Genomic DNA, 22,888 nt, shown 5'->3' with positions numbered 1-22,888 from the left:
TTATCTTGAAGGTTTTTTCCTTCTTCTTCTTCTTCTTCTTCTCATAGTCACATCATTATTATCCAAAAGGATGCTGAGAAATACGCATGCTACACTATATGGTGTTTTCCTCTGACAGAACCTTTTCAAAGAGGCTGCCTCTCCTGTTTGCACAGAATTAAAATGAGATTAAACACCCTAGAGACGTAAAAAAAAAAAAAAAAAAAAAGGTCACTCAATTTTCGCTGTATGAAACTTGTCCTTTTCATTTGAGTGGACGTAATCAAGTTATTTGGAGTCATTAAAAATGCAGTGTGGGTTTCAGACCTCCCTAAAGGCAAAGGAACATCTGCTTGGCAATCTGAACACAGAGGTCCGGGAAAAGTAAAATAAACACTTGCCAACTGCTCATAAAATTAAACACGAGTACTTAAAATTGTCTTTAAATTTAGGTTCCGGCAACACTCAAATCCTACAGATGACACCAAATAAACAAGGGCCAAAGCCACACTAGGCACAAGCAGCCGGGAGACAGCGAGACTTGCTCTTCAGACATCGCCCTCCTCAGGGAAGGCTCCCCTCCCGATGCCATCACCCATCACAGTGGCAGTTATCTGGAATACAGTCACTGATCCCTCTTCACTCTCTACCACAAAGACGTACTCAGGGATCAGGGAACCTGGAGAGACACAGGCGACTGCCAAGTCCTGGAAAGGACAGCTCATGGTCTTTGCACACGAAGCACATTTTCCTTGTTACAGTGACATGACCCAAGACACAGAAGGTGTCCCCAGGCCCTACTTAGGCACAGAGGAGATGGCCACCCAGCGTCGTACGTACGTCAAGCTATGAGCCGCCAGTTGAAGAAACATCTTAAAACGGTCCGCTTACAACAATGGTATGAGAGGGGGCAGACTGGGTCTATTCATGGTAGCGTGGGCCACGATGTCTCTCAGATACTGTCTCATCACTGGGCATAGAACACGCGATGACTCTGTGACCCCCCGAAGCTAGCTAAGAACATCAGGGAGGCGGACGGGGGACACAAACAGGACAACCTCCCCATCGTACCCATATACAATACTTTACACAGCACCAAACATGTCACGCCATTTCAGCCAGTGGTGCGCACAGCATCACACCCAGCACGAAACGAGCCTGCCTCTCATGCAGACACGGCACTGGGCAAAGAGGGTGACCAACGTGTCATTACTCATCGGAACTGCCACTGGTTCATCCAGAACATACTACTATGAAGGGTCCAAAGCCAACGCTTGTCCTTTATTGCTGGTAATTTCCATACTGGCCCTAAAAGAGAACAAGACATAGATTACACCTCTCTAGTCCTGAGTGACAGGGTCTGCTTCCTCCCACAGCCAGAAGTCTGGAGAGTCTACCGAAATCCACAAAGTGAGAGGTGACACTCCTCCAATCCAGAGGTAACGTCCTCTAGCCAACCTCACACAACTGTTTTCTTGACTGGTTTAATTTTGATCAACTTTCCTCACAGGCAATGCGCCCTCACTGGGCTCTCTGAAGGTAGGGCCCTGGCCACATGCCTAACCAGATCATGGTGGCCCTCTGGGAAAGGAGTCCCCTGCACCCTGAGCTCCTCCGAATAACTCAAGGGGCAGCAGAGCCGCTGCCAACACTGGTGACCTGCTAACAGGACCAGTCTACACAAAATCTCAAGAAGAAATGGGAGTTTGAATCCAGGCTGAGTGCAGGGTTGGAAACCAACAGAGCCCTGCACAGAGAGGGAGTCTCCTGGAGGATGGCTGTCCTTACGGACACAGGCACTCAACCCCAGCTTCTTCTCCCCCACAGCTAGCTAAGGAGGGCTCCTGGGAGCGTCCCCGTGAAGAGCCTCTGCAGAGCAGTCTGTCAGGTCTCTGGTGTCCATACCCAGGTGGGTGAAGAGAGGACAGAGCAGGCCCTGAGTATAATCCTCAGGGCAGGCAGACTCAGCACAGTTAAGTCTGAGCCAGCGCCTCTCGAGCCAGCTATTCCATCCTGCAGGGGACACAGGACAGAGCCGGGAGTCCACTTCTGACCCTCAGAACTGGGAAGTAGGGTGGGAGAGTGACTTGCGTCTTTGGGTGGAGGCTAGGGACAGTAGAAGACATGTAACAGTGTACATGACACCTTGCCTGCGCTTGACTAGGTCATGGGCCAACTGACTTGGTTGTGGACCTTGAGGTACACAGCTAGAACTCCTACAGGCTGGATGGAGAAGCTTGTCCCTGAGATATCACTCATGTATCTCCTCTAGGGGCAAATGTAGCCATCACCTCCAGTTCAGTCTACCACTAAGTTAGCATGCCTCCCTTGCCGATCCGCAAATTCAAGAGATGCTCTCTCCCAGCCTCTGGGAAAGGAGGTATCCGTGTCATTAAGACCATCAGAGCAACTCGAGCCCCACAGTGGCTGCACACTCCAGCTTTACTGGAGGCCAACCAGTCCCACCTGTCGTTCCTCAGGACAGTAAGAGAAACCCTTGCCAGGCCTCGCTTGACACTCGGCAGAGCACCCACAAAGCTTGCCTGCTCATAGCCGTAAGGCCGCTGCTGCTGGGCAGAAGGTCCTGTCTGCGACGCTCTGTAGCTTCCATACTGCTGACCTTGTCCTTGCTGGTAGCCTGAGTACTGTGAGGGGGCTCCCTGGGCAGGGCCTGTGAAGACAGCAGAGGCCATGAGACCAACCATGACCAGCTCTCCGTGCCCGTGAACATCCGGGCACCAGGTAGCTGTCCTTTGGCAGGTAAAGCCTGTACTACAGTAGTGCCACAACCCAGCCATCCATGATAGTCCCATGAGGACTTGGGACTGTGCCCGCATGGATATGGAGCACCAAGGGCCTCAACCCAGTACAACAGGCCTGCCACCTTGCAAACGTGGGTGAAGGGCTGCTCCAGAACCAGCTGAGGTCAGTTATAGTGGACCCAGTAAAGCAGAACCTGGGGAACAGGGAAATTCTCAGGTAGAGGAGAAATGCCAGGCTTCCTGTGAAGACTAAGTTGAAGGTGCAGGAGAGGATTGCTCAAGTGCCCATAGCTATTTAGTTGTTATTTTATTTGTGTGTGTGCGGGCGTGCATGCATGCGTGTGTGTATGTGTGTACGTGTGTATGTAAAACAGATCTCCATGGATCTGCCACAAAGTCATAGTCCAGCCCCCTGGTGAAACCCAGGCAGAGCAGTCTTTCAATGCCACAGGGCTGTGGCCTGAAATCTACTGCCTGACTTTTTTTTTCTTTCTACACACATATCCGCACGTCACTCACATCAAGCAGGGGCCAGAAGAGGGAGTCAGATCTCTCCTGGGACTGGAGTTACAGTCAGCTGGGATCTACTGCCTGGATGCTGAGAACCGAACCCAGGTCCTCCGCAAGAGAATTAAGTGTTGTTAACAGTGGAGCCATCTCTCCAGGCCCCAATGTTGGGTTTCCGATTGTGACCGCTGTACAGGGAAAACTGATGACCTCAGACGCTGCGAGGCAGGTACCGAGTGCACAGGAGTCCTCCACACAACCTCCAACCTCCTCAAGCCACGAGATCAGCAGCCACGCCAAAGTAAGTCTCCTCAACATCTGCCTGGACGGTACCACCACACTGTATGCAGCCCATGGCAGACACCAGAGGGCATCCCTCTTACCGTAGCCCTGCTGCTGCCCAGGGTAGCTCTGCTGGTTGGGATACTGCTGCTGGGAGTAGGTCTGCTGCTGCGCTGTGCCCTGCTGGTACCCGGCCTGCTGCTGACTGTACTGGGAGTTTCCTGCAGAAAGGAGCACAGTCTCACTTCAGGGCAGTGCAGGAGGTTCCCTGTCACCCACAGGACAAGCGAGTAGCCAAGGAATCCTTTTACCACATCTCCAGAGGCAGTGTGTGGGCGGTGGCTCAAGTGTCATATGGTATTTTTTTGTCTTACTATTTTATAAAATACAAAGGAAAAGCCAGATGATACAGAACAGCTGATGCAGCGGCTCAGACAAAGGCCAATGACCATCCTGGGCACTGAACGGTCAGGTTCCACTCCACACAGCTGATCACCAGTTGTCAAGGTCACTGGATTCACAACCACACAACCCAGTCTGTCGGTGTTTCCTGAAAGGCCTAACCATATGTAGGTGGCACCAAGTCATGGTCTGGGATCCCCGAATGAACAAAGAGGAGAAAGGAGCTGAGGCCAGCATCTGTTCCTCTCTGCCTCCCGCCTGCAGACACAATGGCGTCTGAGGCTCCTGCCACCACGGACTGTACTTGAAGCTGTAAACCAAAGTAAACCCTTCCCTAAGTTTCTTCTGTCGGGTGTTCTGTCCCAGCAACAAGAAAAGTAAAACACAGTCCCCAAAGTTATCTTTACTTCCTAGGACACGAACGGGACCTTAATCAGAAACAAGATCTTCAGTGGATGCCAAGAATGAGGGTCTGTGCGAAGCCAGGGGAATCTGAGCAGGTACACAGAGGCCACAAGACAGTGCAGGTAGAGTCTGGAACATGTCTCTCCAAGCCGAGAGCGAGCCAGACTGATGGCAGCCAGCAGATGCCGGAGAGGCCTGGAGCAGACCTGCCTTGAGCCGGCAGAAGGTAGCTCTGTAGACACCTTGACCTCAGACCTCAGGCCTCAGGGCTAGGAGCGGGTGAAGGCCTGATGTTCCAAGCTGCCCAACTGGTATTCTATCACTGCAGCCCCAACGGGCGGAACATCAAATGAACAGGCTACTGCAGAGGCTTAAGAGAAGTGCTCCACCTACTATGTGTTTGGCTTTGAGGGAATAAAACACAAACGAATGCAGCTGATGAATATCAAGTCTGAAGGGCTCAGTGAGACCATGCAGGCAGAGTAGTCTGTGGGCTGAATCAGTACCGGACAGTGTCACATACACAGACACTCACCTCTCTGTGGAGTTATAGGAGAGACTACAGGTCAGTTATTAAGAAACATTTCACGGGGCAGTGGTGGCACATGCCTTTAATCCCAGGACTCGGGAGGCACAGGCAGGCAGATCTCTGAGTTCAAGGCCATCCTGGTCTACAGAGTGAGTTCTAGGACAGTCAAGGCTACCCAGAGAAACCCTGTCTGGAAAAAAAAACACAAAACAGAAAACAAAAACCCAGGAGAGATGGCTCAGAGGCTAAAATGGAGTGGCTACTCTCCCAAAAGACTCAAAATAGGTTCCCAGAGTCCATTGGATAGTTCACAACCACCTATAACTCCAACTCCAGGGGATCCAACACCCTCTTCTGGTCTCTAAGGATGGCCCTGGTGAGGGTGCACAAGTGTACACGCCTATACACACTCATTTAAAAAACTATATATGTACTATGCATATAGTATATGTTTGCATGTATGTATGCATGCATGTGCGTATACATGCATGCTAAGTCCTACTGAGCCCACGACTCTCAACTTGCACCAGGACTGTGTATCTCCTCTCACTTCCACATTCCGTGGCGTCCATCGGTGACGCCTATCAGCCAGGAAGGACACATCTACACCACAGAGATGAGCAAATGCTATCTATGAAGCAAGACTTTCTGCTCAGAGCCTCACAGCCACGACATACAGCCATCCCTCTTCCCCATTCCCACACACCAGCAAGGTCTCCATGCTAGGGCTGCAAGCTCCTTGCAAAAGCAGCACTCCTACTAGCTCACGGGCTGTCAGGCTGCAAGAATGACCACGGTTGTCTCCCGGCAGCAAAATCCCCAACATGGTCAAACTCTGCCCTGTAAACCCAACCTCACAGACCTACGTCAACGTCTTGGCTGAGGCTCGCTGGAGGCCAGCACGGCTAGCTCTAGGAGTCGTAGTGTCTGAACCACTGTGCCCGTGGTGCGCCCACACACTGGGGCATGGCACACACCCTACCGTGTTCCTTACCCCCCTCATAGTAGTGCTGTGTGGGGTCCTCAAATGAACGGTCGTAGCTCTGCTCTGTGTAGGACGACTGCTGATAGGCGTAGTCACTGTGGCCTGTAAGGAAACAGGTGGCCTACTGTCAATGGAGGTGTCTCCATGCCTTTGTCCTGGGGGACAACAGGGCTCTGCAACAGTGAGCTCGGGCCAGGAGACGAAGCAGAACTGGCTGAGTCTGCCTCTCCAAGCTCCTGTGTTCATTCATTCCCCTCCCCCCCTTCTCTAAAATGCCAACGCTGCTGCAAACTGTAGAGCAAATCAGGCCTTCTTGACAGCACCAGCTGTTTTCTCCTGCCCTTCTACAGCTCCTGGGGGATTCTGGGTAGCAGTGCTGTGCCCACAAAAAGGCCTTTGGAGCGTGCCACCACTTCACACCGGGAATCATGGCTTGGCACAAGACTTGTCTCTGCCACCTACCCTGCTCTTATCCCCAGTCCCAGACACACAGCCTACCTCATGCTATGGCTGGCATCAGGGCCCTGGCCAGAGCTCCCCAGAGACCTCTGTCTTTATCTCTCAAAAATCTGTATTATTAACAGATATTTATTGAGACAGGGTCTCCTAATGTAGCCCAGGCTGGCTTCGAATTCTTAACCTTCCTGCTTTATCTACCTGAGACCTGGGATTCCAGGCCTGGGCTACCAGACCCAGTCCTAACATCGCTTTAAATGTCACTTCCACAAATCCGCTTAAAGGTAACTGAAGGTGACAATCTGCAGAAGCGAGGGCAAGAGGCTAGAAGTTGGGACCCACCATGTTATATACAACTGTCTGCGATGGCTGGCTTCACCCAGCTCAGACTGCTACTGCCTTCCAGGAAAGGGAGGCAGAGAAAACCCAAGGAGGTGGGTGCAGTCCCATGATGACACTCTTCTTCTCTGCAGGGACCAGCCTCAGTCTGTGCCCCAGTGTGCTCAAGCGGAGGGGACAGGACACGGAGCCCTGGCTGTGAGGAGCAGATCAACAAGGAGCTGCCAGCAGCGTGCCTTACCGTCCGGGTAGTACTGTTGACTCATGGGCTCTGCAGAACCCTGGCTGTGGCTGTACTGTTCACTGTAGTACTCCTCCTGGCCCAGGTACTGCTGGGAAGAGCCTGCAGGGACGTGACCAGACACTCAGGACCAGCACACAGCATGCACAGGTGAGACACGCTCACACCTGGTCCGGCAGCAAAGCCACGCCAAGAATCCTTCCCCACGGGAGGATCATACCCAGGACCATTCAACCACCAATCCTCCTCCTCCTCTTAAACCCAAATACTCTGTAACTGGGACAACCACCACCTGTGTCCCCAGACACAAGTATGTGCTCCTCGGGCTAGCTGATGCTCACTCTGTCCCCACGGCACCGGTAGGTCCGGTATCCTTGCTCACGCCATGTCACTCCCACATGGAGAGACAGTACTGACCCCTCTCTGAGGGCTGAAGCAGGCCTCGGCCTTACCTTGCTGAGAGGGTCGGTAGGGCGCCATGGGCCGCTGCCCCATCATGCTGCCTCCTTGGCCACCCTGGCCCATCATGGCAATGGGCGCCTGGCCCTGGTAATGCTGGCTTCCACCCTGCGCTGAGTTGTAGTGGGACGTGGCTGCCTGCTGGTGCATCATGGAGACTGTGTAAAAGGACAGAGACCCCAGAATGAACCCACGAAAGCTCTAGCATCGAGCTCCTTCCCCTGCGAACCTGACTCCCTCCGATAACCGGTACCTTTGATTCCAAGTTGCACCTCTAACAGTGTGAGCTGCATACACAAGAATGCAGCTCATGGTACAAGGCCAGAACCCAGCTGATAGGACTAACATTCGGCTCCTTAAAAGAGCCAATGGGCAAGACGAGTCGAGCCCTCAGGCCCATACACAACTGCTGGCCACAGAAACGAAAACCCTGTCCTTCCTTGTCCCCAGGGCTTGTCCTGAAGGCATCACAGTGTGCCACTTCTTAAGCGGCAGCCCTACAGCACTGCTCAGAAGTCACTGGAACAGCACCGCCCAACAGAGCCCAAATAAGAGCCATTCGTTTTAAAGTCTGTACAAAGCCAGGTGGAGTACGCCTGTCACTTTACTCAAAAAATGGCGGAGAGAGGATCCCAAGTTCAAGGCTACCATGGACCACGGAGTATGCTCAAGCCTTGGTCATTTAGTGAGGGAGTGTAGCTCACTAGTAGAGCCCTTGCCTGCATGTATGAGGCCCTGTGTTTAGTCCCTAGCACTGGAGAGAGAGAGAGAGAGAGAGAGAGAGAGAGAGAGAGAGAGAGAGAGAGAGAGAGAGAGAATAAAACCAGGTGGAACAGTCTCCAAGGAAACCCTGTACCACTGTACTTGCGAAATGTACCTGTAATGTTATGACTGCAAGAAACGTTAAGGAAACACTCCATCTTATTTTGCAACCTTCCTCTGATGCTAAGGCAACATCTGGATAGGGGCCTGCCATGTCCCAGGAACTCTATGACACTCTGCATGGCTATGTCTGTGCTCAGCATCCACTGTAAACCCGGAGCCCCTGCTCTGCAGAAAGGCCTGGACCTCCATGTTAGGACCTTTATCTTAGCGCCTGTGACCTCCACATCTGTGACCTCCATCTTAGCACCTGTGACCTCCATATCTGTGACCTCCATCTTAGCACCTGTGACCTCCATACCTGTGACCTCCATATCTGTGACCTCCACATCTGTGACCTCCATCTTAGCACCTGTGACCTCCATATCTGTGACCTCCATCTTAGCACCTGTGACCTCCATACCTGTGACCTCCATATCTGTGACCTCCACATCTGTGACCTCCATCTTAGCATCTGTGACCTCCATATCTGTGACCTCCACATCTGTGACCTCCATCTCTGTGACCTGTGACCTCCATATCTGTGACCTCCATCTTAGCACCTGTGACCTCCATATCTGTGACCTCCATCTTAGCACCTGTGACCTCCATACCTGTGACCTCCACATCTGTGACCTCCATATCTGTGATCTCCATCTTAGCACCTGTGACCTCCATATCTGTGACCTCCACATCTGTGACCTCCATCTTAGCACCTGTGACCTCCATATCTGTGACCTCCATCTTAGCACCTGTGACCTCCATATCTGTGACCTCTATCTTAGCACCCCAAGTGACCTCCATATCTGTGACCTCCATCTTAGCACCTGTGACCTCCATGTTTGTACCTATCCTCCATCTTAGCACCTGTGACCTCCATATCTGTGACCTCCATCTTAGCACCTGTGACCTCCATATCTGTGACCTCCATCTTAGCACCTGTGACCTCCATGTTTGACCTATGACCTCCATCTTAGCACCTGTGACCTCCATATCTGTGACCTCCATCTTAGCACCTGTGACCTCCATATCTGTGACCTCCATCTTAGCACCCATGACCTCCATATCTGTGACCTCCATCTTAGCACCTGTGACCTCCATCTTAGCACCCGTGACCTTCATCTTAGTATCCGTGACCTCCATCTTAGCACCCGTGACCTCCATCTTAGTACCTGTGACCCTTAGCCTTAGTATCTGTGACCTCCATATCTGTGACCTCTATCTTAGCACCTGTGACCTCCATGTTAATATCTGTGACCTCTATCTTAGCACCTGTGACCTCCATATCTGTGACCTCCATCTTAGCACCTGTGACCTCCATATCTGTGACCTCCATATCTGTGACCTCCACATCTGTGACCTCCACATCTGTGACCTCCATCTTAGCACCTGTGACCTCCATATCTGTGACCTCCATCTTAGCACCTGTGACCTCCATCTTAGCACCTGTGACCTCCATATCTGTGACCTCCATCTTAGCACTTGTGACCTCCATATCTGTGACCTCTATCTTAGCACCTGTGACCTCCATTTACCTTTTCTCTTTCCAGCCTTTGACAGAGGTCCCTCTCCTGAAACCAGTGTTCCTCTTCCAAGTCCCACAGCCAATGGTTCCCTTTACTTGGAATTGCCGAGGCCTCTGAGCAACCACTCAGGGCTGAGTCACTGTTTTTCCACCGACCCAACCCGGTGGACATGCCCAGGGAGGAGCCACAGCACCCGCCAGGAAGGCTGCCCTGAGGGGCCACACAGACAAGTTGCCTGTGTTTGCCAGGGTTGGGAGCTGGCCACGGGTACGGGCCAGGGGCAGGGACAGACAACAGTACCTGGGTTGGACTGCATGTTGATGTTGGTCCGAGACACATAGTTGCTGATGGCACCTTGGCCTTGCATGGGGACACTCTGCGATGTAGGTCCCGAGTGGCTGTACCCAGGCCCAGTACCATGGCCACTGCCTGACATACTCATGGAGGTTGTAGGCAGCGTGCTCTGAGCCGTCTGCTGCATGGACACGTGGTTTGGACCTGCCAGGAAGGGTAGGAGAGGGAGCATCAGGCACCGGAGGCCAGGTTTCCACTTCAAGGTAAAGACGTCCGAGTTCCCTTCAGATGACTTTGAGGAGGAAGGCTCACCCCAGGTCAGTAATACTTAGGAATTGGGCGAGTGATTAATGAACACACACACACACACACACACACACACACACACACACACACACACACCCCCGTGTTCCTGAGAGCCCCCAGTTGGTATTAGGAGTTCTTATTTTGCAGCACGAGCAGAGGCACCATCACACCTTCGTTCTTAAAGGACGCACGCAGAAGCACACGACCGTACATTAAGCGCCACAGGACAGAGTCAAACGGACCCGGGCACTTGGAGTCAGCCTCGTGTTCTCTGCATGGTTAGTCAACCACCGCATACACTTAGGCTTAGAGGAATACCTGCAGCCAGGACAGTGGGAGAGATGTGGGTGCACGACAGGAGGGAAGGCACTGTGCCCAGCCCTGATGGGTAAGGCTGCCACTAAACCCACCATCTACAGCTACCTTGGTGACATCGCTGCCGCAAACCTGCTCACCGTTACCAATCTGGCCCTGCATGAGGGAGGCAGGGGGCAGGCCTGTGCTGACGGTGTCACTGAGGCTGCCCTGGGGGTGCAGGCCCTGGCTGGAACCGCTCTGACTCAGTGCTCCGGGGCCGAGGTTCATGTTCTGTGTTGGAGGCTGTAGACAACAGAGAGGTTGGAGTGAGAGAGAGTTACCTCAGAGAGTAAGCACCAAGAGCCATCCCAGGGACTCAAGTGACCCACGAGAACTGCACAGCCACCGGCCAGCATGGTGCTGAGCTGAGCTGAGACATTCATGACATTCAGACACAAATCAGCTGGCTGTTGGGTCTTAGTGCCCACATCTTATCAATGAACCAGTCAGTGCACAAGCTGGCTTCCGCTCCTTTCACTTGCTCTCCCTTCTCATCCTCCATCCATCCCCTCGCCAAACACATGGTGAAGAAGAGGTGGGTCTTCTCCTCACCAAACAGTGGCTGCAAAGGTTTGCACACACACGCTATCTAGACCTGGCCGAGAAAAGGAGCTCCCAGCCAGGCCTGGGGCTGCAGGCCTACAGTCTCAGCAGAGAAGCGGAGGCAGGAGGATGACAAGTTCAAGGCTTGCCTGGGCTACAGAGTTCAAGTTCAGTATGGGCAAAACAGTTAGACCTGGAGACTTAAAACTTATTTCTAAGAGGTAAAAAGAGACCCAGGGACATAGCCTCACACGCATATAGCTCCAGGTCAGCCCTAGTAGTGAAAAGAAATGAGATGGGGGGTCTCCAGCAGGAGCCACACCACAGCTGACCAAGGTAATGCCACTTGTAGCACCTCCACTTTCCAAGGGAGCCACGTACTAAGGGGCAAGTCTTTTCCTGGTCTGCCCTGGCACCTGCCGTCAGCTTTGGTCATCACAGGGTAGCTCCTTCTCTTGGCCACATAACCTCACTTGGCCACGGACACACGATCCGACATCACAGTTAAAGTTTAATTTGGGGAAAATGCATTTACAGAAAATCAAACAGACAATAAAATATTTATAGCGGTATCTGGACCGTGACCGCACTGGAGATTTCCCACATTAACTTCCTTTTTCTTTTTAATTTAAAAGACAGGATTCATGGGGTGTAGCCTCAGCTAGTTTGGTACTTGATATACAGCCCAGTCTGGCTTCACACTGACAGCAATCCTCCCACCTCAGCTTCCCAAGTGCTAGGATTGAAGGAGTACACCTAGCAAGACATGTATTTTTCTATCCCAGCAGTACACCCATATGCATTGGGACTGTGCACGCCATTTGGAAAGGCTTACAATGTATGAGGCTCTGCATTTAGGCCTCAGCACCACAGAAACAAAGAGGAAAAGGATTTACAACAAAGGCAAAAAGACCTCTCCCATTGGTCATGACACTCACCGTTAACACTCCCCAGGGTTGGTTCTGGGGCCACTTCCCTAAACTAAGCAGCCTATGTTTCAATTCTTCCCGTCTAACGCAGCCATTCACGACCTTTCCCTGTGGGACAGGGGTTTTCCCAGAACCCCCAATTTCTGATGCCTCATAGCTCTGGGCTGCCGTGGGTCACCTGTCTACTTGAGGTGACACACACATAAACTGGTTGAAACTGGCTGCGGCACCTACCGCGGGAAGCAGAGACTGCATGTTCTGGTTGGAATCCGCTATGGTGGCCAGGTAGACCAGGTTCCGGTGCAGGATCTGCTGGTACCTGCGGAGGGAGAAGCATTCAGGTAAAGCAGGACAAGCTGCCACACCCAAGGTAGAGGCAAAGTCTAACCGAGTCAGCCCCGACCTCCAGCCTGGCAGGACAGCGAACAGTGACGCTAGGCTGGGAACCGGCAGCTGGCTGCTTTCCACAGTCCAGCAAGGGATAGGCAGGGAACAGGTCCAGCCAAGACCTAAGCAGGCTCCTGTTCCATGACCGAACCCTGGGAAGACCCTGAGGCGTGAGTCAGGAGGAAGGTGCTATTGGATCAGTGGGAGAATAGGTGATCTTGGCAGGACAACAGGGAACAGAGCCCTGCTCCACAGAGCCAGATGTGAGGCTGACCCCATAGAGCAGACATCCTGAAGAGCCCTGGAACAAAACAGGAAGGGTCCAGAGGACTGAGGCTCCTCACCCACACATCGCACCGGGCAAAGTCTCACTTCTCTCTGACCAGATGCACGAGGTGAGGACCCAGGAGGCCCCTCGTGAAAGTGTGAGAGAGGTCTGAGGTACTCTGCCCACCCAGAGGCACAAGCTGTCTTCTGGTTGGGTCTACTGCTGGCCCCGTTGATGGAGGCTGTACAAACACCTCTCCATGTTCCCCTTTGCCTCTTTTTCCCCCAGTCCCCGATGAGAAGGTTTCCCACCCCACTTGCTCTCTTGCAACCACACCTGACCTCCCTCTGCTCTGCACCAAGGAAGTTTCCCAGCACGTGGAAAAGGCAGTCACAGAGACCAGCGGTGGGCTGGGTCCCTGGCTGGCCTGGTTACTCACTGGGTGCACTCGGCTGTCTTGCCCTTGCTCTGGTAGTCCAGGATGCACTGGATCAGGTGGTGGTTCTCATCCAGCATCTGGGGGGAGAGGTAAGCAGGGTGCATGCAAAGTCACACAGCAGTCACATCTAGGATGCCAGGACCCTTGGGGAGTGCGGTAGGGGCACCCACTCCAGGTCCTGGCACCTACCTAGACAGCTCCACAGACCCTCAAACCTCAACTCCACAAGAGGGCAGGGGCAGCTTACGTCCATCCCCGCGGGCTATGCTCAGCCTGGGCCAGTGAGAGAAGCCCAGGAGATGAATGTATGGAAGGAGGCACTGTAGGCGCACAAGAGCAGGCAAAACAACAAGAGGACTACAATCTGCAACCTCGTCCCTTTGGATCTCCCTGAGACCCGAGGACATGAGAGGAAGGGTGGCAGAAGCCCGGGCTACACTCTGCAGAGGCCGGCACTGTTTTGAGACTGCCTTACACATCATATGGGACCTGGATCAGAAAACAGCTTCATGGAGGTGATGTGTGAACAGTCAGGTACAGACATGGAGGAGATGGACTGTGGGCTCCCAGAAATGCGGCGTGAACCAGAGACTGTTCCAGGGAGAAGGAAGTTGATCCTCACTCCAGCAAGCATAGCCCACACTCGTTGGCTGTAGCACTGTAGGGAACCGGTCAGAAACATAGACCCCCAAGCTTAGACCTGCCAAGGTGGCTGGTACACATGGCGGTGCTGGAAGGTTGAGCTCCCAAGGTGTCCAGGATGTGCAGACACCCTTCCCAAACTCAGTCATGTGAGGTCTGACCTCCACAGACCCCAGGGCTGTCCTGGCATGTACTGGTTCCAGTGACTGGTAACAGACTGGAGATCAGGACCACTGGGCAGTGCAAATGCTTGTGAGAGAAGTGGGCCAAGCCTGTGGACAGGCACAGCACACAGGGCCTGCTGCCACCCCATGGTCCTTGAGGGGCATCTGAGAAAGGCAGAGGGAGAGATGGGAGGGGAGAGTAGAAGTGTAGCAAGCCAGTGGGCAGAGGACAGCCAGCAGGCACAGCGCTGAGCCATGTTCTACCTGGAGTGACCAGGGTCCCTTGGGTAGGAACCCTGGAACACCAGCTCTAGGGTCTATACTCGAGTGCTCATGACAGGCAGGCAGGCCCTTCCTCCACCTTCACAAAACACATCTGCCCTGTTCCTTGGGGCTGCCTGATGCCCTTCCCTCTACTTTGCATTTCGGGTTCCTGGACCTGCCTTTTTCCCAACTTCACACCTCAGCTTATAGAGCCTTAAGTGTAGTCTCTCCTGTCCCACTCTTTTGTAGGTTAAAGCGCCCCCTCTCCGAACTGTTTTCCTTCCCCTGGTGAGATGACAACACATCCTGCACTGAGTGCCCACCAGGGGGCGCTGCTGCAAGGAGCTGGTAGTGATCCCTAAGAGTGATCTAAAGGCCAGGGAAGGACTTTCTCCAGGGTCACTCACTCCAACCCCCTACCTCCACCCCTGCCCCCCACAGGCAAGGCTCCCAGCATCCTCTTCTTCAACCCCACACTCTCAAGGCTCTAAGGACACAAAGTAAACCCCCTACAACATGTCCAGGTTGTCGTGTAAACTCTAGCCACCAACAGCTAAAGGGAAGATGCAGAGAGGCCGGTGACGGGATAGCCACACAGAGGGACAGTGCCGATTTGCACAGGGCCTAGCATTTGTGAGCATAAGGAAATACTGAACTGGTGCCACTTTTTAGGATTTGCTCCTTTAACTACGTGTGTATGACTATGTGTATATGTGTTTACTTGTGTGCTGGTATGTGCATGATGTGTGTAGGCACCCACAGAAGCCAGAAGAGGAGGGTCAGATCCCCTACAGCAGGAGTCACAGGTCGTTGAGAGCTGTTCAGTGAGGGTGCTAGGAACTCAACCTGGAAACTCAGCAAGGGCAGTGCATGCTCTTGACTTCTGAGCAGCACCTCCAGCCCATGCTTTCTTAAGACAGCGGATGGGGGTGCTGGCTTGCTTAGTCTGAAAACTCGCAGGAAAGACAGGACACATGCCGAGAGCGTCAGACTCTCACAGAAGCGCCTGTGGGAACCAGAAACTTACAAGGACCACAAGAACAGGACAAGTGCTAGCAGTTGTGGATCTTAGAAAAGCAAATGGGACAGGACTGTCCCCTGCCTGCACTCTGCTATCAGGGATGGGGGAAGGGAGCTCCAGGAATGTCTGCAAGGAAACACCATGCACCTGGAAGGCAGAGAGCATCTCAAGTAGAGGACTACACATCTGTCTGCCACACAGGGAAGTCAGTCTCTACAGGGCTGATCCATGACAGTGAGCATCAGCCCACAGAGGAGGCCTGTCCTCTGGGTCAGACACTAAACCCAAAGGCTAGGTGTACAGTCAGAACTCCGATCTGATCCCTCAGATTGGATCTCAACAGCCAACACTTGGGAGCAACCAAGATCATGGAGAAAACAACAACTCTATATTCAAAACACAATAATAAAGACAAGATACTATATAACTGAAAGATAACCCTGTGTTTAAAATTAACACGGGGTTCTGGGCAGTATAGGCACATGCTTTTAATCCCAGCACTTGAACACAGAGGAAGGCAGATTTCTGTGAGTATAAGGCTATCCGGGTCTACAGAGTGAGTTCCAGGACAGCCAGGGCTACACAGAGAAACCTTGTATCAAACAAACAAACAAACAAAAACAAAACAGGGCTGGAGAGATGGCTCAATGGTTGAGAGCGCTGACTGCTCTTCCAGAGGTCCTGAGTTCAAATCCCAGCAACCACATGGTGGCTCACAACCCTCTGTAATGAGATCTGATGCCCTCTTCTGGTGTGTATGAAGACAGCTACAGTGTATCCACTCACATACATGAAATGAATAAATAAACCTTAAAAACAAAAACAAACCCAAAAACAAAACACAACCAACAAAGACAACACAGACCTCCAAAACACCATGACAGTCATGCACAGGCATACTAATGTATGGAATAAAACCACAGGGAGCCCCCCCCAAAAAAAAAAACAAAAAAAACACCAAACCCTCTTGGAAGTTAAAAATCTGTTAGTGAAAACAAAAGCCAGATAAGGCACTGTGTGCCAGCAATACCACTACGGGCAGAAATAGCATCAAAAGTTGAAAGCTAACCTGGTCTACAAAGTGGGTTCTGGGCCAGTCAGAACTACACAGTGAGACCTTGTCAAAAATCAAAACAACAGGGATGGAGAGATGGCTCAGTGGTTAAGAGGAGTGCTGATCTCGCAGAGGACCAAAGTTCAATTCCTAGCACCCACTGGGAAACCTCACAAGTGCCTGTAACTGAAGGAATTACCTAGATTAGACTGGGGTGAGAAGACCTATGGTCTTGGTTCCAGTCCATGGGCTGAGGTCCTGAGCACCAATGCCCATCTCATCTCCCTGTTTCCTGTTCACTTCCATCCTAGAGAAAAAAACTCTCTAAAGACCAGGTTGTGAAAGGGGAGGTGAGACAGCGTGGTATTTTAGGACACGATTTTCTGAGAGGTCAAACACTCCATTCTGCAGGGATGCTCAAGACAGGAAGTAAACAACTCAAATGGCTTCAGGAAGTCCCTGAAACTGACCACATTCACTAGGCCTCAAGAGTATATAAAAAGTAAGGATTGCTGAGAAGACTCCTAGACACATCTACACACCTGGAAGAAGCTCTTCAACCTGCTGAGCTGTCTGCAGCCTGTGCACTGTGCTGCAGGTTCCCAGCTTTGTGAGCTGTCACCCTTGCTAGAGAAGCCCTTTGGTGACTCAGCTGTCTTTGAGTCATTTCTAGGAGATGGGTGCCTGACCTGTGCACACTTCCAGGAGAGTGCTGCAGACCTACTGAACATTCACCCACTGTGCAAGGTGTGAATCTGCTGTGCGAGCTTCAAAGCAGACCCCAAATCAACACAGGCCGTGCACGTGGGAGATAATACAACCTCGTAGTCTCACCACCACGCTTAACACAGAGTCCAGTTTTCAAAGACTACACACACAGTAACATACATGACCACAGACACAGCTTGTTTCCAACTTCCTGAGACAGCACGGGTCTCGTTTCTGCTCCTGTGCATCTCTGAATACTTAGAAGACTGAGTCAGCTCAGCACAGCACAGCACCCTGCCTCCATGAGAATCTCTGGGCTGAAGAAAGACACACAGACGGCAGATGACATTAAAACTCTGCCATCTACATGAATCCAAACCGCATGCCACAAACCACCTCTTTACAAGATTCTGGACTGACCACAGTTTTCTACTATTTTCTACAGTCCTCAGCACTCTTGCAAAAATGGCACTGAGATGGTCTGGCCCATCCGTACTTCTCGAGTGGCTTTAACTCAACATCATCTTCACTCTAAAACAGGAAACTGAGGCCCAGAAAGCACGTGCCAAGTAGAACCGATGGAAGAGAATTTGAGCCCAAGAAGCCGGAGCAGCCATCTTTGCTCTCACATCATCCAGAGTGTAAATGCCATTTTTATTTCCTCAGATGATGGGATGATAACTCTACTCTAAGCAGATACGCTGCTTGGGCTGAGCCCAGAGCATTTCTCTCTGTGTTCTAACTATATTTATGCCTAGGCCTGGAAGCTTTTAGCCTCCGTACAAGCTCATCTTCCAAGCTGACTGATTCAATCCGCCTTTTCCTGGCTTTTGATTGAACTGTTCTGCTTGGCCTCATACGCATACTACGGCCTCCTAGAACATAGGTGATATGTTCTAATCTTCTGGCTCCTCATTCTCCGGCTCGTTCTAGCTTCACCTGGCTTCTCTCTGCAACCTGGGTGCAATCTGTCTCTGTAAAACTGTCTATAAAACTGCCACACACACACACACACACACACACACCCCTCTTTTTCTTTTTTTTTAAAGATTTATTTATTTAATATGAGTACACCATTGCCGTCTTCAGACACACCAGACAAGGGCATCGGATCCCATTACAGATGATCGTGAGCCACCATGGGGTTGGTGGGAATTGAACTCAGGACCTCTGGAAGAGCAGTTAGTGCTCTTAACCACCGAGTCGCCTCTCTTCCCTGTGCTGTCTTTTGTGTGACTTGGATGTATCCTATCCTCGACTCACTCTGTCAAATCTTTCTCTGATTTGTCACTTTGTCTGCCCCTCAACTAAACGGTAGCTTTCGAAGATGGCTGCATCCTTCTATAAGTTAACTATAAGACAACTTTTCATTGTCAGGGATTGAAGGTGCGTCCTAAGAGAGTGTCTGCATTCCAGCCAGATATACAGACTAGGTGTTTGGATGTGATCCCTTGCTAGTGCAACCATGGATCAAAATTCCTCTACACAGAGGACCCTGTACGTACATGCTTACAACGAGACACAATCTGAAAAGTAGCACAATTGGATCCTGTCCATCGCCTGTTCTACAGCATCCCTAATCCCCCACACCCCGCTGCCCACTCCTACAGGCTTGTCTCTCTCACACGCCACAAACTAGGCTCTAAAGCCTGACTGCTTCTCCCCCGCTTCAGTTCCATGCCCTGTTTGCTAGGGCTCATGTCTACCCCTCACTGCACCTGCTGGTCACAGTGCTTTTATCGCCTGTAGCTTGGGGACTTCCTGGAAATGGCCCTGGGCTCCAAGCACAGAGATAGTGGTAGGCAAGTCCACTGGCCCAGAAATCTAGGAACACGCCTCAGGCGGAACACTGCGTACTGAACAGTAGAGGTGCTCTCTCCAAAGGCACACAAAGGTTGGGGTGTAAGGAGGTGGCGGACACTGAATCCCCTTCCAAGTGACTCTCCCTTTTAGACTGGGGAACAGATCTGGCCTTTGGCCAGAGATGCCTTCTCAGGAGTGTTTCCAACCAGGCCTCACTGAGCAGAGGGCACAGGCCTGTGCGTCTCTTTCCAAAGAACACCTGTCCCTGCTTCTCTCCATCCGAGGAATGCAAGGCCCAGGCTGAGAACCATGCAGCGTGCTCCTTTGCCTGACAGACAGCAAAGAGGCCTGAGGGCTGTTACCTCCCCGTTTGGACTCCAGATTGAGGAATAAAGGGATATCATTCCTTCTCCGTTCCAGGGATGGAAAGAGAGATCCTGTGCTCCCCTGGGGAGGACTGTTGCTCAAGAACAGCTACCCAAGAGCCATTACCTTTCCACTCTAACGGCAGACTCAGACTCAGCTCCACTCGCCATCCACCATTATGGGGATAGCTCTAACGTTCCAAGCAGCCACTTGGCCTTTCTAACTGGGTTGGCTTTAGAAGACTGGAGACTGGAAACCCGGGTCAAAGGATAAGAAGCTAATCCTCTGACCTCCGCCTGTACACCGTGTCACATGTATCCATGCATGTACTTAAGAATAGAAAGAAAAAAAAAAAGCCAATACAGTCAGCAACAGAGACACATGACTTTCACTGTGTAATTGTTGTATGAAACAGCAGGGGGCGTCGGGTGGGCCTTCTTATAGGCAGGAGCATAGTGCTGGACATTGGTATACTATGGCCCTTAGCTAGTACAGAGGAAGACAGACCTGGTCTTTGGTCAGTGGTGTCTCTGCCAGCTGCAGACATCTCAGGATCCCAGGCACCCACACTGTCCACACAAAAGCACAGTTCTGACTCCATCCCTCTCCGGTGCCAGTGCTGTCACCGCAAGCTCACTTGCTCCAGGTCAGGCCAGCTCTCCAGACTTCCACTCTGGGTCCCCACTCCCTGCAGGCCACATGTAGAACTACCCATTGCCTGCTCAAACCCCCTGACTTCACACCCTTGCTTCTGCAGAAAGCCCCTCAACTTGGAAAGAAGGCTATTTGCAAATATCATTATCCTTATAAGAAGAGGTAGAAAAACAGGCCAGGAGATCCCAGAAGAGGAAAACAGAGATCTCATTGCAGACCGAAGGACACCAAAGGCTGTGGCAGCCACCAGAAGTTGAGAAGGTATGAGATAGCCTCCTCTGGAACTTCAGGAGGGAAGGAAGAGAGCCACTGCTCACACCTCAGCAGAGTGAGTGAATGAAGACGGCTGTCTAATATCACCTGGGTTGTGGCGAGTCAGGGAGTTAAGGGGCACGGATATATCTGCTTAGGCAGAACCTGTGCTATAGATTCTATAGTATACAGGGTGTACCATGCAAGACTAGGGACCAGCAAAGGCTACCTCAGTACATGCTAACTCACTTGTATGCCACCGACAATGCCTCAAAGTCCTACAATGGCCTTGTGTCTCTCAAGAGAAGATTAAGGAGAGGTTGTTCTGCGGGGCTGTGAGGATTGAGCAGGATCTGTCCTCTAAAAACAAGCTGTTACTTTGTTTGCTTTGACCACTGACCAGCCTTCTCCGGAATCCCTGGCTCTCCCCAGTGGTCTTAGCAGGGGCTGGTTGGCGTGTGTGCCTGTGTGCGTGCATGCGTGTAGTTTAGGGTTTTGCATGCTAGACAAGAGTTTTACTAAGATACATACCTAGCCCTGTGTGTGGGGTGTGTGTGTGTGTGTGTGTGTGTGTGTGTGTGTGTGTGTGTGTTTAGTGTTTTGTGTGCTAGACAAGAGTTTTACTACTAAGACACATCCCTAGCCCTGTGTCTGTGTGTGTGTGTGTGTGTGTGTGTGTGTGTGTGTGTGTGTAGTTTAACGCTCTGTGTGCTAAACAAGAGTCTTACTACTGGGGTTGGGGATTTAGCTCAGTGGTAGAGCGCTTGCCTAGCAAACGCAAGGCCCTGGGTTCAATCCCCAGCTCCAAGAAAAAAAGAGTCTTACTACTAAGACACATCCCTAGCCCTTGACTTCCATGCAGGGTCTTGCTATGCAGCTTCAGCTGCCCTTGGACTTGTCATGTAGCTCAGGTTGTCCCTAAACTTTCCATCTTGTAGCACTTGCTTCAGAATATGATTACATCACCAAGACAGGTCAGAGTACACATCCCCTCGAGCCCTCTCAGTAAAGGATTCACAGAGACAGGAAGTGGATCGCACAGCCCTACCGGGTCAAGGACCTTGAACTGAAGACCCACTTCCAAAGGAACAGTCACTGTTAAGATCCAGCAGTCAGGGTGCCTGGATACTGTCCAGACCGCCAATGTGTGGAGTACTTTACCCTCCACCAACCAACCCTCCTAGTCCATGGCCACAGCGACAGCAGCCTGTGGAGTCACACGGAAGGGCTACTATTAGCTCTCCCACGTAGCCTGTGCAGTCTCAGCCTCCTTCACTAAGTCACTTCTGCAAAAAGTTAAATGTGGCAAGAGGTACAAAACCTGTATTTCTGCTCTGCTCCAATAATCTCCCCTGACTAGGGCTTGCCAACTGTGATAACCACTATATTCCTAAGGAGACAACAAGGGTGACCTGGGAAACAGGCGACAAGTCAAGGAAATCCCCACAAGCCTCTCGGGTCATGAGGGAGTAGAAAGGCCAATGCCCTTGGGGACCTAACTGGCTCAAGGGAATTCAGGAATTCTGTAGAAGGAACCAGAATTAAGAAAAGCCGGCGCGTAAGAAGCTCAGAACCGCGAAGGCAAACAGTAAAAAGCTAAAGTGTCTATGTCAAAACTTGAAACTTCCTTTTGTTAAAGACGTCCCACAAACCCAGGCAAACGCCTTCTATGGGAAACTGGCCCAAACTAAAGGATGAGAGAGACTGCAGGACAAACCTGCGGTGTCTGAAGCCAGGGTGCAGGAGGCGAGGCTCACTGATGCCCAGCGGCCCAAGCGTGGGCGGGGCTGCGCTGGCCTCAGGTCCGCCGCGTGCAGCAAGCTTCGGACAGCGGTGCAGGCCCTGGGGATGGCACGCACACTTTGGATGCATCCCTTTGTGCAGGGCACAGCAGTACCTCACGAGAGCCGCCAGCTCGCCGCAGCGGCGTGCCTCCAGGCTGCCTGCGCCCCCTTCTCCACTCGCCAAGCTGCGCGCAAAGGCGCGCGACCGTCGTTACCAGGACTGTCAGCGGAGCGCGACGAGCCCCCGCCCCGGCTGGAGGGGCCGCGGGCCCCGGCGTCTCGCACTGCGGCGTCTGCTGCCTGGGGCGCTCTCGGAGGACACCGCGCGACGCGCTCCAGGGTCCCCACCCCCTGCGGCCGCCTGGCCACCGCTGCCAGTGCCTCCGGCAAAGTTGGCGCAGGCTTTCCAGGGGGCGCGCGGAGCCGCCGTCAGGGCTCCGTGCAGCGGGCTGTGCCCCGGCTTTGTTCCTGCCCCGCGCCCACCCGCACTCTGTACCCCCTCGGCCTTGCCCACCTTCTGGATGGTCTGCTGAGTGACCTCCCCTTTGCCTCTCGGCCGGGCCGACGCGAAGGCCACGGACATGGTGGTGGCGCGGACTCAGCCCGTGATCATTGGGGTTTATTCTCCGGCTGCGCCCCGCGGCCCGAGGTGCCCATTCTCCGCAGCGCGGGGGCGGGGGTGCGGGGGGCGCGGTGCCGTGGGCTCGCCCGCCTGCCTATCGCCAATGCGCGCTCGAGGCCCCCGCGTCCCCGCGCCTTATTCGATTGCCTCCCGGGACCGGATCCCGTGCGGAGCCCCCCTACACCCGGCCTCCGCTCTGCCTCCAGCAGGTTGCCGCTACGCCGCCCCCTGTGCTGGGTTTCGGTGGTTCCGCCCGCCCTGCCCCGCCCCGCCGCGCCGCGCCGCACGTCCCCCTGAC

At 52.7% G+C, this 22,888-nt stretch overlaps 1 protein-coding gene across 1 annotated transcript; it reads right to left on the bottom strand.

The window, feature by feature from the left end:
* Window positions 1-390: 390 nt before the first annotated feature.
* On the bottom strand, window positions 391-22,850 carry Ss18l1 (SS18L1 subunit of BAF chromatin remodeling complex). Its single transcript, XM_032904922.1, has 11 exons — window positions 22,483-22,850; window positions 13,257-13,333; window positions 12,397-12,481; window positions 10,789-10,933; window positions 10,034-10,231; window positions 7,340-7,504; window positions 6,888-6,989; window positions 5,861-5,953; window positions 3,632-3,751; window positions 2,523-2,650; window positions 391-1,287 (listed from the first exon to the last, which is right to left on the bottom strand). The coding sequence occupies exons 1-11, from the start codon at window positions 22,549-22,551 to the stop codon at window positions 1,261-1,263; spliced, it is 1,209 nt and encodes a 402-aa protein (XP_032760813.1). The 5' UTR covers window positions 22,552-22,850; the 3' UTR covers window positions 391-1,260.
* Window positions 22,851-22,888: the final 38 nt, after the last annotated feature.

This window comes from Rattus rattus, chromosome 5 (assembly GCF_011064425.1).
Source record: "Rattus rattus isolate New Zealand chromosome 5, Rrattus_CSIRO_v1, whole genome shotgun sequence".
In the NCBI taxonomy this organism is placed as follows: Eukaryota; Metazoa; Chordata; class Mammalia; order Rodentia; family Muridae; genus Rattus; species Rattus rattus.
Note: the sequence above shows the minus strand (reverse complement) of the source record. Positions and strands in the feature narration are given on the sequence as shown.